Source organism: Falco naumanni, chromosome 7 (genome assembly GCF_017639655.2).
Source record: "Falco naumanni isolate bFalNau1 chromosome 7, bFalNau1.pat, whole genome shotgun sequence".
Lineage (NCBI taxonomy): Eukaryota > Metazoa > Chordata > Aves > Falconiformes > Falconidae > Falco > Falco naumanni.
Window position 1 is genome coordinate 23,798,861 of NC_054060.1, and position 13,366 is coordinate 23,812,226.

The 13,366-nt window shown below is 39.3% G+C and overlaps 1 protein-coding gene across 6 annotated transcripts in view; it reads right to left on the minus strand.

Annotated features, from left to right (window-relative positions):
* Positions 1 to 203: 203 nt before the first annotated feature.
* The window catches only part of PEAK1 (pseudopodium enriched atypical kinase 1), a 119,776-nt gene continuing 106,613 nt past the window's right edge, over positions 204 to 13,366 (minus strand). For 5 of the 6 annotated variants that reach the window (XM_040600075.1, XM_040600077.1, XM_040600073.1 and 2 more), the window contains 2 exons: positions 12,293 to 13,041; positions 204 to 7,576 (listed from right to left, as the gene is read on the minus strand). In XM_040600075.1, the coding sequence (XP_040456009.1) occupies positions 6,419 to 7,576; positions 12,293 to 13,041 (1,907 nt within the window). In that variant the 3' untranslated portion in view covers positions 204 to 6,418. Of the gene's footprint in view, positions 7,577 to 12,292; positions 13,042 to 13,366 lie in introns of those variants that run through there. The other variant, XM_040600078.1, reaches the window with a different exon arrangement.

Here is a 13,366-nt window from a genome sequence, read left to right on the forward strand (position 1 = left end):
GCATGGCTGGAGGTGCTGAGCATCAGTGTCATCAACTGAAGTCTGTATCTGCCACACTTGCACACTAGCTGCAGCTGCAAAGCAGCCAGCTATTCTTGTAGTAAAATCTTCTGCTGGACTTGCCACATGCATCTTCCTCAGAAATACACATTTTTGTCTAATTACCTAGGATGAGAGAAAAAATAAGACAACTGCAAGTTTGATTTTGAGTGTAATAAAACTAGTTTATTTACACAGTAACATGAATGCCACAGAGTACACAGCAAAGTACCACAGCAAACCAGAGTGTAACTGCCCCAATCACAAAGGAAGGCTTGAAGTTTATATACTTATTTATATAAAAATGTGTAAATATCAATATGAAGCACCAGATAAAGCAATGCAACCAGGAATTCCAAATACAAATTACCCACAAGAATGGATCTGAAAAAAAAAAATAAAATCCCTTATTCAAGGGATTTAAAGAAATCCCATTTATAAAAGTCCACTGATTTCGGAATCCCTAATTTAAAAATAAATTTCCCTCTTTTATTAAAAACAAGAGCATATTCTTAAATGCTCAGCATAATTAAGTTTTAAAAGAAAAAAACCCAAGGATTTCAATTGCAAAACCTTCTAATACCAACAAGCCAAAGGACAAAGAAACAGAAGTTTTGAGTCATTTTTTAAGAGGTGTTATTTATGAAGGGACTATATTCAAATTTACATACTCTTAAATATATATTATATATACAATATATAATATATATATTTTCAGGCAAAAAGGGACCAAGAATACTTTTGGGATACAAAAATTCATATACATACATATATATATTAAAATATGCCCACAGGCACTCATATATATATATGTATGTATGTGTATATATATATATGAACAAATATTTCATCCATGTAAAAAAAGTTCCAACCTCTTCTAAATCCCTGAAATCTTACCCTTTAATTTATGGAGAAAAAAAAATAAACTCTTCATAGTCTGAAGTACAAACCAAATTCTCAAAATCTGTAGAGTGGTAAAATGCTTATGTACAGGTAAAGTCGAGTATTTCATGTCTCACTGGCAACTCTGCTTGATCTGAAAGCATTCTGTGGTTTCCAACTAAATGCCAAGTGGAACACCAATGCAAGAGTTATAGGAAATTATTTAAATTACATTCTACACCTATTCAAAATCACCATCCTTCTAATACTGCATCCAGATGAATAATAAAATCCATACAAACGCCTACTAGAAATTCTCTGCAACACAACAGTGGGAAATACTTGCTCCTTCTGAAGAAATTTATCCCCAGTATTTCTTCTGAGAAATATTTTTTGTGTATTCCTCTCTTGAAGTGTTTGGAATCCAGATGAATTGTTTACAGAATATTTCCACAGGTGTATTTATATAGAGGTATTTAAAATTCTATTCTGCACATCTTTGATGTTATCTTCCTGCATAACTAAATCATCAACACATCTCTCTCTACATGGACTGAAGGGCTCTGTTCTCTAGGTTTTAGGAGTTTTAGCAGAACCAACCCTACCTCTGCAAAATCAGAGTAAAATAGATGGCTTAGTCACGCAGGGAATAATGGTCATGTACTGTTTCTACAGAGAAACAGCTTAATTCCTATTTGGGGAAAGTGCATTAAAAAGTCTGATTCTGTTTCCATTGTATCCCTCAGAAAAGTTAAAATTTATTTAAATGAACACAGGACTATTAAATTTATATTTACATATGAGTTTAATTGCTATTACAAAAAAAAGAAATTAATTTAGGTGGGGGATCTCAGCACAAGAATTGAGAAACAGATACATTTCATTTCAGCAGCAAATACTATTTTTACATGTTAAAGTTAAGGACCTACAGTGTGAAGCTGCTGAATAAATTCTCCAAGTAGGTGAACCCTAACAGATGTGATTTATTTAAATAATGTATTTCTCTCTCTAATATGTGGAAATTCCCCTGTGTTAAAATGTCAAGATGATCGATTCATACCTTCTGGGCGCTGCCGGGATGTGCGTAGCATAAAAGATTGAAGGTGAAACATCTCTGTAAATGCTGCAGGCTTTCTTGTCTGTGGGCCAGCAACATTACATCCTAGCTTGAGTTACTGATTTCATCATATCTGAATATTGAAGTAAGACCAGGCTTCTATATTTCGACGTTCCAGGGGCTCCAGAATAAAATTCTGGATTCCCTCATTCCTGAAAATCTGTAGGGAAGTTACCAGTAGATTCTCTTTATATTCACCAGGTATTGACTGGATCAGATCTGAGGTTTGAGAGATTAGTGAGTAAGTAATCCCCATTTAAGAAATACAAAACATAACCATTTTCCATAACATCTCAGGAGTAATTTTTTACAATTGTTTTAACAGAGATTTGCATTTCACACCACAGAGTATGGTGTGCAGCACATCCACTACCTACAGCAGGAGCAGCCCATCTGACCTTCACTGCTTCTTCCAGACTAATCAGATTCCTCAGCTCCTGGAAGCTGAGTGTCTGCAGTAGATTGTCAAAGCAATAGGCCTCTTTTGATGCTGTGGTCAGTCTAGACCAATTGACTTGTTATCCACTGTTATTCTCCCTGTGCAGATCCCAAATTTGAAAGCCCACAGTTTTGTTACTTCAGGTTTATGCTACACTACAAGCAACTTAAAAAGAACTCGTTCACATAAACTCCAGAACCAAATCTCACTGAATAGATCAACCCAGTACCATACAAAGTACAGCATTTAATTTTGTAAAGACTTTTGCAACTTAATGTGGGCAGTATTATTTCTAGGGCTATTATGAAAAGAATAAGATCTCCACCACTGACCAGCTACATTTTAGTTTTTGACAAGGCACTAAACATTGTGAATCCAATCACTGTACTCTCTCTGTAACATTAGAGAGGTTTTTAATGGCTCTAATATGATCAGAAACCACTCATCGTAATTCTCCAAAACAAGCATTTGATTTTTCCAGAGATTAGTTTCCACTGGAAAAATCTTTAGAGTTCATGTTAAAAATATTTGAATGACAACTTTTATTAATAGAAAAATATATATTTACAGTCAATACTGTTATCTTAGATTTGCAGCTCTTCCTATTTCTTGAACTCAACTGAAAGTGCAACATTGCTAAAAAAAATTTCAAGATCTGTGCACATATTCAAGTAAGATATAACATGCACAGCCAGGGGTTTTGTTCCTGTCATACACAGGATCCCAGTTACAAACAGAGCGGGTTTTTTTCCTTTTGCCTAGCAATTATGCTGTAGCATTCTTAGGATTTGTTTACAATCAGTTTAATACATACATTCTCATATATTTATGTGGCACAATCTGTTGCTAGTATGAAGGGCCACCACAAACACAGTTACAATCATCAGCTATGGGCAAATCTGCAAAGTCAGCCTCAAGCTCTTCAAGGAATAGCTTGGGACCGATTGTGTTTGACTACTTTGACCATTCTTTCTTTTTTAAAGAAGAAAAACACACGACATTACAAATAGCTAAAGTTTACCCAGTGCTGCACAAGAAAGAGATTGGTAGTGAACATCTATCCATGCTTGATTATGCTGCAGAGCTAAAATGAGTATTGGTTCATCACAAAAGTTACAAACTGAAATTAGATAGCTAGAGATACAAAGGCTTCGGACCACCTGCATTAAATGCGTATGGTTGTAAAACATTCACAATTCAACTTTGCATGTACGTGTTGACATGCAAGTGGCACTGAGAACATGCATCCAGAGACACCTACCAGCTTCAAGGAATCAGCCCACTGCGATGGCAGTGGTCCAAGAATTGCTCGTACAGCCTGTAGGAGTTAGGCAAGAAGTTATGTGCACACATGCACTACGAAACAAACACAAAACCAGACCACAGAGAACAAGAAGCTCTACTCATAGCTCAACACATTGTAACTAATAGCTAATAGATAGTATGTGAGTGACTTGTCATGCTCAGTGTATTTAATCTATGAGAGCATTGCCCTCCTGTGTCCAGATAAAGGAGGGCTGCACTGAACGTGTGTGTGAGTCTCTGTGAAGGTTCTTCTGTGAGCTGCTCAGCAGTAGTGTAGAAACTTGCTTTCCTGATGTAGTGGGATTACCTCAACCACGTACATTGCACTTGGGCTTTTAATGCACTGTCCTCTTTTTCTGCATCAATGCCGTCATCCCTAACCTTTTTGCTGAAAAGGGGAAGAAAAAAATATATATCACATTAAAATATATTATCCTTATCCTTGCCTGATCCTTCACTGATACAGGTGAATCAAACAGAAGAATAATAATCAGAAGTTTCAAAAAAATATTTAGAAAGGTCACAAAGACAGTCTATACTACAGCACAATCGATGTAGGCTTCCACACACAATTCAGCTTAGCTCTGATAGATGCCAGAGATACAGACATTTCAACTCCTCCAAATGTATGGTGTGGATCCAGAGCTAGCTTTGCTGACTTTTAAGCCTGCAGGACTGTTTGTTCAGTTTCCATGCATCTGGTCCAAGCATGCATATGCTGTATAAAGTGGCTATTTGTTTCAAGGCTGAAGTGAATTGATTCCTCACAGTTTTAACAATTAAAATGAAACATCAATCCATAAAAAGAACACATGGATATCTGTGCATTTATGTGCCAGTAAAGTAAAGGAAGGGGCTGCAGACCTAGCATCAGGTAAAGGCTGGTGTGTAAAGTGAACACTGTAATGTACAGCTTTAAAAAATACATACAAGAATTGCACATAGATCCATAGGAGAGAAGCACAGGCTCATAACTAGGGCTGTCTGCTTTCCATCACCTGGGTCAGAACATTCAGTATCACTTTTCCCCCTGCATCCAGATCAATTCTTCAAAGCAATTCAGGAAACAATTCAGAGCCTAGCAATACTGAGCAAAGACACCGTCTGTACAACTGCAGAGGTTCCATAGGAAACAGCCATTAGGTCAGGGAAGGAAGTCAACAGCGGCCTCTGAAAGTGAAAAGCTCCTTCAGGTTAAGTTTTTAAAAATTCTGTCTCGAATCCTCACTAATTCCTGCTCTAGTCCAAAACTCTACAATGCTCTTTAAGCTATTCTGACAACATTCCATTATTAGGCTGTTGTCTATAGCAACATTAGAAAACGCTAGTTAAAACAAAAAGAGAGATGCAGCCAAACACTGCTGTGGGAAAAATGGATCACGATACTGTTGGCTGTGGCTGCCAAACTTATCAGCTCCCTCAATAATTAGACAACAGTGTTTCTGCCCCCTTGCTTCTACCCTTCAGAGAACTGTGTCTGCAGTAGAAGTGTCTCCATGTGGCCTGTTAGCTACACACAGACAAGCTCTAAACATTTCTATCTCCTGCCAGCGTACCAACAGAGCCAATTTCAGTCCCACTTCACAATATGGCACAAGTGACAAGAGAGACCAAAATAAAACACAAGAGGTGGCTGTTATTTTGATCCCCAGTCCATAGCAGTGATTGTCAGAAAGGTTATGTACATCCTATCCATTTCAAGTCAGGCTTTAGTGCCTTTTGCAGTGGAAGGGGAATGTCAATTGCCCACCATGTGTTGTATTGTTCTTGTATAAATGTAGTAACAGCTACAGTACATCAACAGTCCAGGCTGGTGAATGTCATGTAGGAAATGGGATAGATGAAGTGTGCATACTCTGCTTTTTAATGCAGAGGTCTTAAGCTAAGGGGCAACAGTCTGATTAAGGCAGCACTGTTGAAATCGTGGATCTGTGGTTAGAAAGGATATAGGTAGGCAGTGAGTCAGAGGCAGTGAAGGAGGGAAGAAGACTGAACACCAATGCTTACTGCCCACTGACACTTGCAGCAGTCAGCAGGATAACCACATCTGGAAAGACAAAAAGGAAGGTGTAACATGTAAAAGAAAAGATCAGGATCTGTTTGGCTGAGACCAAAGGAAAGAGGAGTCCAGCCCGCTTGTGGAGGGCTGACTAAGCTAAGAGAAAATTTTTCATGGTATGTAGAATGGAAGCAAATGAGTGGATCATTCATCTCACATTTACAACTAATTCATCTCTGCTTATGGTTACTGCTATTCGCTAACCAATGCTACACAGAAATGGCAGAAACTATCCAGAAGAGGAGGGCAATTTGTTTACTGCAGTGGTAGAAATAGTGGTATCAAAGTTTGCGCTCCTTTTCAGCTAGATACTAATCATGTTACATACTGTCTGATCCAAATGCAGTCGTGTGTATATATAATCAATCCCTAACAGGCCTGGCAAAACGGTAAAGTTTCTGTCACATTGGGTACATGATGCAGTTTCTCCAATTAGAACCTATTTGCTCAGAGTTGCTGGCTTTGATACCTGGGCTATTTTTTAACACTTGTACAAAGTGTGAGCCCTAGGGCAGGCTGGGGTGAGGGCTGGGGTGGAGGTGGGGGGTGCTTCATGAAAAGCAACAGGCTCTACAAACTAGTGCTGCTGCATGATTCTCACAATGCGATGAAGTGAGTCTATAGTGGCAAAAGCCAGATACTGACAACAAAGCCAGTCTTCCAGAATAACTCCACAGTCCCTGTCCAAGGACTTCTCTGCAAACTTGATCATCAGCAGCGTCCTTTTTATATCCAGCCAGTTCTGAAGTACGGCATCTCTCCGCGAGGGGTTAGAAGATGTACTTAGAGCATGGAACAAGTCCTCACGTGGACCCCAAAGCAAACACTGAAGGATTCCCTTGGCTTCTGATATCAGGATCCTCTCTGAAGGGTTGGGATTCAGCAGGAAGCTGGCAAGTTGTTGAAGCCCTTGAGAGTAGAGGGAACGGCAAGGAATCTTGGGGAGATCAGCACGAGTATACTCCTTCTCCTTCAGCTCTGGATTCTCATCAAAGGGATTGGGCAAGTGCAGCATTTCGTAGATGAGGATGCCAGTCTGGAACTCATCACACTTTTTGTACTGTGTTGCAGTGATGATTTCTGGAGCCAAGCGCGACTGATCCCGTAGGATCTCAGGATCCACCATGTGACTTTTCTGCTTGGCCTGGGAAAAATTGCTTACTATTAATCTGGCTGGGCAAGCAGTGTTGGTACTGGGTTCCACGGACTCAGAGGTCAGAGGGCTGCCTCCTGGTCTGGAATGAACCAGCAGCAGGTTCTCTAACCGCAGATCACAGTGTGTGATGTGATAGGGTTTCAGGTGCTCCAGGCCCAAACACAGCTGTAACAGGAGTAGACAGACCTGCCTCTCATATAAATCTGGGCTTTTTGCATGGCGGGGTGCAGATTCTCGCACAAAGTCAGCCACCGTTAAGTATGGGACCTCCCTTGTGATGACCACAACACGGCTGCGTGGCTTGCTGGTGGTCCCCTGGTTGCTTGAGCTGTCTTTCTGTGAAGCCTTTGTATTGGAAGGAGCGTCTCTGTTCTTTTGCTCAGGCTCTTTCTCCTCTTCTTCCTGCTCCTCTTCTTCCACCTCTGGTGCTTCGGCATCCTCCCACGGAAGGAGACGAACTGGCACTTCAGCAAGGAAATGGCCACAATCCTGTTGGATGTTAAAGTTGATAGCCAGACTCTGCCGGATAGATAGGCTGTGATAATACTGCTGGGATTCTTTAGCTTTGCTTTTACAAATCTGGGGGAAGAAAATAGACAGAAGAGACATAACAATAACTCATACATTTGCAAATTCTATGGTTGGTTTTTTTTTAATATGTACTTTGTTGATGGGTATCCACAGTCTAGCCCTAAACAGAAGCACTGAAATTTTTTTTACTGAACTGACCTTTGGCAGACTATCTTAACGCATGTAACAGTTTTATTCTGTGTTGTTCTCTCAGCTTTGTGTGAAGCTTGAACAAGATAAAAATAATCAACAGCAATAGGAGATACAAAGAAACATGCACACAATATTTGAGCATATGATCAAACGATCACACACCCACAGGAATGCACTGTCATCACGTGTCTTTTCTGTAATGCATCCATATGAGCTAAACTTCCATTACATTTATAGGGACAGGACAGGTTTCTCTTTATCCTGCCATTTCAATTTTCTCCTGCCTCCATCCCTAAGAAGCAAGATTTTAATGTTTCAGAGCTTCTAAAAACTGTTCTGCCTTAGCTTTTATTTTTCCTTTATGAGTCCAGTAGCCTACTGTGCCATCAGCTGACTTACACTTTACCAGTAGGGAATCTCATTTCCACTCTGTCCTATGCATTTTACAGGGCGTTCATGAACTTAAAAGTACGATGAATATTGTGGCAAATTAATTTACAAGTGAGAAACACAGAAGATCACAAAGACTGTACCATCTGTGCTACTTTGTTGTGTTGCACAGAGGGACAACTGCAAATGAAATTCTGTGCAGAATGAAAGCTTGCTAATCCCAAACTGATAGCTTGTTCTTGGCATAGCCTTGTTTTCCAAGAAGGTCAGTTTGATCTCTGATTGACCTCGTTTTCTTGATCTGGCTTTGACTTTTTAATGATGTGCCAAAATTCAGAATGCTACTCTGCTGTGACTGAACTTGGAATGGGCTAAAATTTTAACATATGTAGCTTTATTTTGATCTGAAGCATGAAGTTCTGGGATGGCCTTTACTGCCAAGAAGCTCCACTAGGAAACTGAATACCAAAAAAACATGCTAGCACACTGTGACAAACTAAACATAACTAGAAAATAATTGCCTGCTGCCTCTAGGAAACTGTCAGCCAAATTCAGCCCAATACTATTTACTTCTGCACTGCCCTATTTTATACTTGGGACTGGAACCATTGCAGAAATCCTAAGGTTTTACTGCTAGAACTTCTGCTGCCTGTGGCAATCAAAGCAATAAATTTTAACTGCTCCTTTTGAGCTGTCTGCACCTTTGCAGTTCCTGTTATCCTACCTGAACCGCATTGCAACACGTGGCTGTGGCCAGAACACACACATGCTGCAGGCCATAACCCTGCTGGGTTTTTTAGATCTGTATTGTTCTGTGTGGACTCTGAATCATGATTTCTGTGTGTCTGTCTATGATACTGTACAGTAATTTCCTTAAGAATTTTAAACTGGAAGTGGAAGTAGTTTACCTCACTGACAGTAATTATCTTGTCTAACTATTATTGAGTTTGTTGGTTTTTTTAATAAAAACAATCCCTGCTGTATCACTGCCTTAGGGATACTAAGACGTAAACTCATCCAGTCCACTTTGTACAAAACACTAGTGCTTACTGCTGCTTTTACTTTAGTGTTAACTTTTCCACTACATATTTGGAATTACTGATAAGACTGTGGTTTAAGAGGAATGTTTATCCGCATTGTCCTGGATCTATCCACTACTTAGAAGGTGGTACTGCACTTAGTGAAGGAAAAATACCTGAGGGACTGGATTTTTACGGAAACCTTTCCTGTAAGGGAATTTCTTGGAAAAGTAGTTTTCTGATCATGAATTATTTACTGTTTTTATTTAGAATGTTTCAGTCAAAATGATTTCTACATGGCTGCAACTTTTTTGCACAGGATATTTACTAGATCAGGTGACAGTGAAGCAAAAAGCCTAATACAATGCTTTGAAACAACACAGCCCTACAAACAATACTTCTGATTATCCACAACAACAGAACAAGTTGTGCTTGTTCACCAAATTTATCAGAGCAGCTTTTGCTGGTGATTCCACCAGAATATAAAGGTGCACTGGTACATCCATCAATGGTACATCATTCATACTGCACAAAAGGTTCATTCTTTTAAATTTAATTCAGCAGTAGTCAAATGGTTAAAGCTTAATGTTTGGTAGTGCTTCTGTAATTTCTACTTTTGGAGATAAAATATGAAAATGTAATTTTTTTTTTTACTTATGCATTAAGACTTTTGACACTGCTTGAGATGAATCTCGTTTTCTACAAAGAAAATAATAATTATAAAATCCCATGATCACATTTTTTTCTCAAATCTAATATTAAAATCATAGAACTTAAAAAGTGTCTGAATTGTTACCCAGTGTTGCTTAGGTAGTTCTACAAAACTCAAAAGAACTACATAAATGTCCACTGTCCAAAGATGTTGTTCCATTTACACTTTGAAAGTGTATTTCTAAGGCTTGATAAATAACAGGACAACTACAGTTTGGATTCAATAGGCACGCCAGTAATTTTAATGTCACTACTTTTGACATCCTGTTTTGGGGACAAGGGATTTAAGATGGCAGGAACACACAGCTTATTTGTTGGAGAGACATTGTAATTCAGCTCACACAAAAAGTACTCAAAATAAGATTTGTTAAAGCTAAATTCCCCAAATCTCTGCATAATGTAATGGCAATCTGACATGAGATTTTGTACAAATGTGATCCTGGACTGATGGCTTGTAAGTCAAAGATCAACTTGGGGCAAATATTAAGACAAAGTTGAAATCTAGTATAACTGATTATAGGGGAAAAAAATATCCAGTAACCACAGTTTAAACAATGCTATATAATTAAATGTATTAGCATAGAGAATGCAGTAATGAAAATATGCGCTGAAGAAACACACAACTGAAGAGAACCTAACTCAGCTGAATGTATAATGTTTAAGATATGTGAAAGAGAAAATGGAAAGACAGTAGTAATCCTGTATGCTGGTCCTGCTTGGCTTTTAAAGAAACCAGAGAACATGTGTAGTGAGAGTATCACATGAAGTGCTAGGGAGGGTATTTTTAAGAGTAACTTTTCCTCTCGTTGTAACAGCACATGGTGACCTCCTGCCCAAGGACGTTTTGTGGATATTTCACTCACTCTCAAGACCATCACACCTGCAATTAATTGTGTTAGTCTGAGAACAATTTTTAAGGCATGTGAATTAAGAGAGAAAAAAAATCATATTTGACCATGCTATGTTGCTGCTCATTCTTCTCACTGGCTTTCTACAAAAGAAGCATATTTAAGAGAACAGTAGATAAGAAAACAAGTACATAGGTCTTGCCTGTCAGAGAATACTTTAAGAGCAGGTCCATACTGTGCAAAAAGGAATCACGTCAGCGATAACCCAAACCTGCTTACGTAGAAAAATACCACTTTGGGTCCTACAAGCAACCATTTTTGTGTCATTGCAATAAACCCAAAAAACCCCAAACTGAGCAATGCCAGACTGTTGATTCTGCAACCAGAGTCGATTGCAAGATATACTCATGGTCTGGCTCTTGGCTGATTTGCCAAGATGCCACTGGATGTGGCATCTACAAGACATCCATATTTCCTTTCACATCTTGTCAGAAAGAGGTCCTTTCATAAGTGAAGAAACATGAATGGTTATGCCCACAAATCTGCCTTAAAAAGATGCCTTTTCAAGTTTCAGAAGAACCTATCACTTGCACCGATCTTATCTTTCAGTTTTTTATCCCTTTCCTGTACATGACCATGCAGGAGCGGTAACAACATTTTGTTCCTGTAAAGCATCACCCTTCTGGGAATGTCAAAAAGCTCTATTAGGAATAATCAATTAGGCCTCACACTTGTGTTTGGCAATAAACGTTTTATCTCAGTTCCAACAGGAAGGAGTCAGGAGTTCAATGATTTACTCAAGGTCACACAGGAAGCTGTGAGTCTCTGCTGTCTTTCTCACTATCACCCTACCAGATAAGCATTGAACGCTGTAGAATAAGCCGCTCAGGAAGAACTACCTGCCAACTATTTATTAATATATTAGGAGCAAATCTATTAAATCTTACTTATGTGTTAGCTGAAGAATAAACTAGACACAAATCAACTGTTTGTTTAGTAAAAGACCACAAAACTTAACACTGACAAGTTTCACTCTTTTCTTAGTGTAGCTTATATGGCAACACTGATGGCTAGACAGAGCTTTTGAAAGGCTGGTAATGCACACTGGTGAAAATATAAGACCTTGTATGGGAATGGAAAGATACTTTACCTTTAAAATTACATGGCTCTGAAAACGGAGAATTTTGAAATCTTCCCTATCTACAAGGAATAATTTAGCATCATCTGCTTGCAGATGAATCAAAGGATTTTGTTACTGCAGGTTTCCAAAAAACTGCTGTCATGTGTTAAAATAATACAGCTTTTTCTTCAATAGTTCATTAAACAATGACTATGGTAAAGACTGAGTTGTGTTGATTTGTTTCAATAATTTTGGTGCTGCAAGAAAAACGGATGAAACAGCAGATACCAAGGCCACACATGGTTCTTTATAGAAGGAAGCACCTGTGTCTTGGGAATGTTCATTTTCAGAGTGCTGCTGCTTTGCAAGCAGCACACACTTATATTTGTAGGACCTATCACTACTGCGTGTGTTGCAGATTATGGTTATTGTTGTTACATGTTGTCATTGCTGTCTAGATTACCCTTTTTCAAGCCCCTCTTACCTTGACTGCATAATTGTTGAGAGGATCTTTTGCATATGAAGCTGGGTAGTAAACTGCATCGCCTGCCTCGCAGCATGGCTTGTCACTGGTTAGCCTGAAATCTGACCAGCTGTCCACCCCGAATCGCAACTGGTCTTTCTGTCCAGCCATGAACAAGTCTTCACATTTAAGTGCCAGCTTCTTGAGTGAATCTGTGTGAAGGCTTCGGATTTTACCTACCACCTCTTCCCAATTTTCAATTCCTCGATAAAGTGCTTGCCTTTGTGGCTTCTGGACACCTTTGCCCTGCTTAGTCTGTGAGATGCGCCTCCCTGTTAGAGACTCCATGCTATTGGAACACCGGTCCTTAATACTGATAGTGGTTAGGCTGGAAACACTGTTAGTTGCTGAGGTGGTTGCCCTTAGTTTTTCTGTAGGCCTGTCCAAGGAATCTCCAGACTCGTTGTCCAGTACCTTGAGCTCCAGGCTGACCGAAGAGCAGGCACTGCTTGCTTCCCAGTTGGTGTCGATATCATAGGTGGGATTGGCCACAATGCACAGGTTGTTCTCCAGAGCCTGCTTCTGGAGTTCTCTGGGAGTTGGCTCTGTGTTAGCTCTCAAAATTGTTTTCTTTGGCAGTGGAGGTGGTGTTGGTTGTAAGTTGTTCATTGTCTCCTGGTCTACTAGTCCTCCAAAGGCAATGGCATCATCCAAAGCCCCCTTCGGTTGCCTTGGCTGTTTTGGAGGTATCATGGCTGCTCTGGACTGTCCTGTAATAAGATGACAATAGTAACAGAAGATATGTTGCATGTGCTGTTCATATCTGCACTCTGAAAACAAGTTTAAGGCAAAAAAAGTGCAGGTAACTAGGACACCCCCATCCCACCCACCTCCCATAGTTGAAGAAAACCTAAACATATATCTGAAAAGATGAACTAATTAGAAACCAAAATCATTAAATCTGCATCACTACATACAGGCAGTTTTTATTTGACCTTGGCCTACATATTAACATCAGTTTCAGTGCTAGCAATGTTGCATTTTTACATCCCATGGGATTAATGACAAAAAACTGCAATGCAAAACCAAATGTCA